The sequence below is a fragment of the Trypanosoma equiperdum genome (genome assembly GCF_001457755.1).
Source record: "Trypanosoma equiperdum strain OVI genome assembly, contig: ctg_472, whole genome shotgun sequence".
NCBI lineage: Eukaryota > Euglenozoa > Kinetoplastea > Trypanosomatida > Trypanosomatidae > Trypanosoma > Trypanosoma equiperdum.
In genome coordinates, this window is record NW_027124390.1 from 1 (window position 1) to 1660 (window position 1660).

The 1660-nt window shown below is 38.4% G+C and overlaps 1 protein-coding gene across 1 annotated transcript; it reads right to left on the reverse strand.

Annotated features, from left to right (window-relative positions):
* Window positions 1-1131: 1131 nt before the first annotated feature.
* TEOVI_000199800 (uncharacterized protein) lies at window positions 1132-1539 on the reverse strand (the record flags this gene model as incomplete). Its single annotated transcript, XM_067225139.1, has 1 exon — window positions 1132-1539. The coding sequence occupies one exon, from the start codon at window positions 1537-1539 to the stop codon at window positions 1132-1134; it is 408 nt and encodes a 135-aa protein (XP_067081240.1).
* Window positions 1540-1660: the final 121 nt, after the last annotated feature.

Sequence of the window (1660 nt, forward strand, 5' to 3'; positions counted from 1 at the left end):
TTTTTTTGCACCATCGGTATAGTTTAGATTGCCTATATTTTGTTTGTCTATTCATTCACCATCAATTAGCATTGCAATATTACTGTATACACACTCACAACACTATTCCATCATTACCATTATTATATCATTATTATTATTATCCTAGCTAATACTCTATAAAATAAACAAAATTAACAAATAAATAAAACTAGAAATTTTCTTTAATAAAACTCGCTTTGATACTTATTCACGCTACTGCTTTACAACTATATGGAACTTTCATACCAAAATTTCGTATTTTTGAATTATCAATAATTACTCACTTTCATCAAAAACTGTTTAAAAATATCAAATTTAAGAAATATATAAAATCTCATAACCTTCATAAAATTAGGAAATTTGAAGAAAACTCTTTTAAATATTTGTTATACAAGAAAACAATTAAGCAAAAGAAGAGCATTGATTACAGTATAAATAATAACTGCCTCCTCTTGGAATTTGCACTGTTTGTTTTCTGCGTTCCAATCGCACTTTTTTTGTCACATTTACCCACTTTGGTGGCTGCGCACTCCTCTTTTTTATCCCCATCTTTATTTTCTCCTGTTTTTCCTTTTGGGCCTGGTTTGGTTTCTGTGGATTAAGTTTAAGTTCCTGCGGATGCACGATAGTTTTTTGTAGTGAATAGTAGTGCTGTGATTGCTAAAGTCACTTTGTTGTCATCTCCAATTATAGTTTTTGGCTCACCTGTAACTTCTGTTCCACCAAATTTTACCGTTATCTTTTCTTCAGCCATCTTTTTCCATAGTTCATTTCGGAATCTGTCTTTGCCGGCTTTGTAAGTAGTTTTGATTTCATTTCCTAGAGTATTCTTTTGCTCCGGTGTTAGTTTGTTGTAGTCTTCTGTTACATGTCCTGTAGTTATGAAATGCTGCTGTTTATGAAGTTCTGAAGCTTCATTTGCGTCGAAATCTGCCGACTCTGTGTCTGTGGGCTCGCAGTATTTTTCTTTCTTCCACTCCTTTAGTGCTTTCCCTATGTCTGTCTTTAGTGTTTTCAGTTCCTTTGCTTGCTCTGCGCCGTCTCCTTGGTGTTGCTGGAGCTGGCTTTTATGCCGCAAATGTCCTTTGGGTTTGAGCCCGTGGCTTTCTGCTATAGTTTATATTTCTTAATAGGCTTCAGCTCGTTTATGTCGATGCCGGTTTCGGATTCCTTTGCCGCGCTCGCGAAAGTGTTTCCGTATGTTTCGTCGCCGAAGTTCTTTAAAGTTGTCGTCTCATATACCTTGTGATTGTTTGCTGTCCCGTTGGTGTGTGCGGTCCCAGCGTCAACTGCTGTTGTCTCTATGTTAGTTAGCTTGCTTAGGCCCAGATAGATTCCGGCTAATGTTGCGAGTTTTCGTTGGGGTTCGCTGCCGTTGGTTAAGCAGGTAGCTAACCTGTTCGCTAACCCAGAATCTCGTGTCCTTGCGGCTGCTAGTGGTATCATAGCCTGCGCACGCATTGAGTTATCCGTGTTTTGTGCAGCTGTGAAAAGGATTGCCGACTTGAGTTCTTGCATTGCTGAGCTTTGTCTCCTGGTGAGATTATCTATTTTTTTTCTTACCGCCCTAGAGGCAGCTAGTAGGTGAATGGCAGAGTTGCACGCTGTGTTTGTTTTCCTGTGTTGATTTTGCTGTTGC